This window comes from Tupaia chinensis, unplaced genomic scaffold (assembly GCF_000334495.1).
Source record: "Tupaia chinensis unplaced genomic scaffold, TupChi_1.0 Scaffold149333_1, whole genome shotgun sequence".
In the NCBI taxonomy this organism is placed as follows: Eukaryota; Metazoa; Chordata; class Mammalia; order Scandentia; family Tupaiidae; genus Tupaia; species Tupaia belangeri.
In genome coordinates, this window is record NW_006209177.1 from 3,309,295 (window position 1) to 3,311,396 (window position 2,102).

Below are 2,102 nucleotides of genomic sequence, written 5' to 3' on the forward strand. Positions count from 1 at the left end.
CATGGTGGTTAGACCAGCCAGTAGGATGGAATAGCAAGTATTATACAACGACATCACAGAGCCATAATCCGAGTATTCCTGGGGCCTGGAGGCCATTTCTCCTGAGCCTTCAGTCCCGGCAGTAGCCAGGGGCTCAAATAGGACATTCCCCAAGGTGCCCGCCCCCTCTGGGCCCTGGGGTTCCTCAGGGACACAGTTTTCGGGGGGCATTCCAGCAGCACTAGTCGTAGACCCCAAACTAGGGGTCACGATGGGCTGGCTGCTGCTGGGGTCCTGGGCCCTGGGGGCTTCTTCCCTCTGGGGCTGCTCGTCGTCGCCTTGCGGGCCACCATCGCGATGGAGTCGTGGGGAGCGCCTCGTTGCCGCCAGCTTCTTTCTCTTGGTAGGCAGGTCACGGGTGGCTGCCGCAGTGCTGTTCCCGAGGCTTCCTCTCTTCTGAATGTTGTTCAGGAACTCGGGCTTATCTCGCTGGAAGCTAGAGTTGCGGTAGATCTGAAATGAGAAAAGCATTTTAGTTGTTCTGGGATAAAATGTTCATTCTTCTCCCCTCACCCCTCCCCAGACTGCAAGGGTCTGGTTTGGGATGGAGAAAAGAATGTCTAAGTGGCTGTCAAGTGTCACTGTGCCCTGCAGCATGGCATCACTACAGATAATTCCTAAGTAAACCTGTGTGAGCATGCGAGTGTGTGTGTGTGAGAGACGTTTGCAGGCTCCTCAGAGTCTTCCCTCAAACCTGCAGATTATCTCTAACGCATTGTAGTTTATGACCAAAACCCATACTTTCAGCGTCTCTCCCTCCACCTTTCAGAACCTAATACGTGGTGTTTAAAAGAGTTAACCTCAGAAATTAAACGCCCGTGTTGGACCACTCGGTTTGCTGTCTTGTGAAGGTGATCGAGTAACGCAGAAAAGGGGGAAGAGAAATACGTTCTACTTTACCGTCCTCGTGTGGCTTGAAGAGTCCTTTGGGTGTATCTTGCTGAACCCATGCAGGTTAAGTTGGCGGGTGAAACTCTTCAGACTGCTAGTCTTAAAGGTGCCCGCTCCTCCGGGTTGAAGAATCTCCGCCCGGAAGAGGTCCTTCTCGATGATCACGGCGTCTCCCTCATCGTTCCAGCTCAGCGACTTGAAGGCGTCGTCTTGCACGGTGGCCCACAGCTTTCTCGGGAAGGGGAGTCCCTCGAGGTCCTCCTCTTCCACACTGGCTGCACACTGGGTTTGTTGTTCTGGTGGAAGGTTATCTTGGGAGCCTGGAGCTTGGCTCACGGCTTGCTCTTCGCTCCTGCCTGAAGCCTCTGCACGAGGGTTAGGTGAACAATCGCCTGGGCTCCTGCTGGCTGGCTCTTCTCCGACAGGTGGGCCCAGCTGGGCTTCTTGTTTTTCACCAGTGCTCTCCATAGCCGTGGAGCTACACCAGCATCAAAAGCAGTTTGTGCTCAAGAGGGTTATTATCACTGTCCTCATGGGTCAAAATGCCCTCGGGCACAGTGAGCGTGCCCAATTTATACTGTCCACCGCGTTCTAGAGCCTTGGTAGTGGGGCAACCGGCTGCTTCAGTCATCATCGTCTTTGTTGGTCGTGTGATGTCACAGAGGTGGCTCACAGTCTGGAGAGAGGCTCTGGCCAAGTGTGTGGGGGGGGGGGGGGGGGAAATGAGTGAGTAGCAACACCTCCCCCTTTCTCTTTTTGCTAAAAGTGTTAAAAATATGGTTCCCATTCCCAGAAAAGTCTCCCATCTGCTGGCAGGTACATCGTTTCATGGGGCCAGGTCCTGGATGAGTTGAGAAACCGTGGTCCCGTCCTTACCATGCCCACCCCGACGACGGGAGTCCTGTCAACGGCCTGTCTGATTTGCTCGAGGGCCAACCCCCTGTTAGTCCTAGCTTGTGTATTGTCTAGACTGGGTCAGATGGGTGTCCATCTCCCAGCAGATCCCTTCTGTGAGCTGATGGGCTAGTTTGGGTTGCTAGTCTCCCTCTCTTCCTCTCCCCACCCCCCCCCATGGCCTTGCTGCTTTAATCTCTCCCAGCTGCTCCTGCTGTGCTTTGGTCTCTCCCAGCTGCTCCTGCTGGTTGATGGGATCTGCTCAGGAGGGGCCAAAA

At 54.7% G+C, this 2,102-nt stretch overlaps 1 protein-coding gene across 1 annotated transcript in view; it reads right to left on the minus strand.

Moving 5' to 3' along the window:
- HSFX3 (heat shock transcription factor family, X-linked member 3) overlaps positions 1-1,624 on the minus strand; it is a 1,881-nt gene extending 257 nt beyond the window's left edge. Inside the window, exons 1-2 of the mRNA XM_006171105.3 lie at positions 940-1,624; positions 15-492 (exon numbers count right to left, since the gene is read on the minus strand). Coding sequence (XP_006171167.1) covers positions 15-492; positions 940-1,398 — 937 coding nt within the window. The 5' untranslated portion in view covers positions 1,399-1,624. The remainder of the gene's footprint in view (positions 1-14; positions 493-939) is intronic.
- Positions 1,625-2,102: the final 478 nt, after the last annotated feature.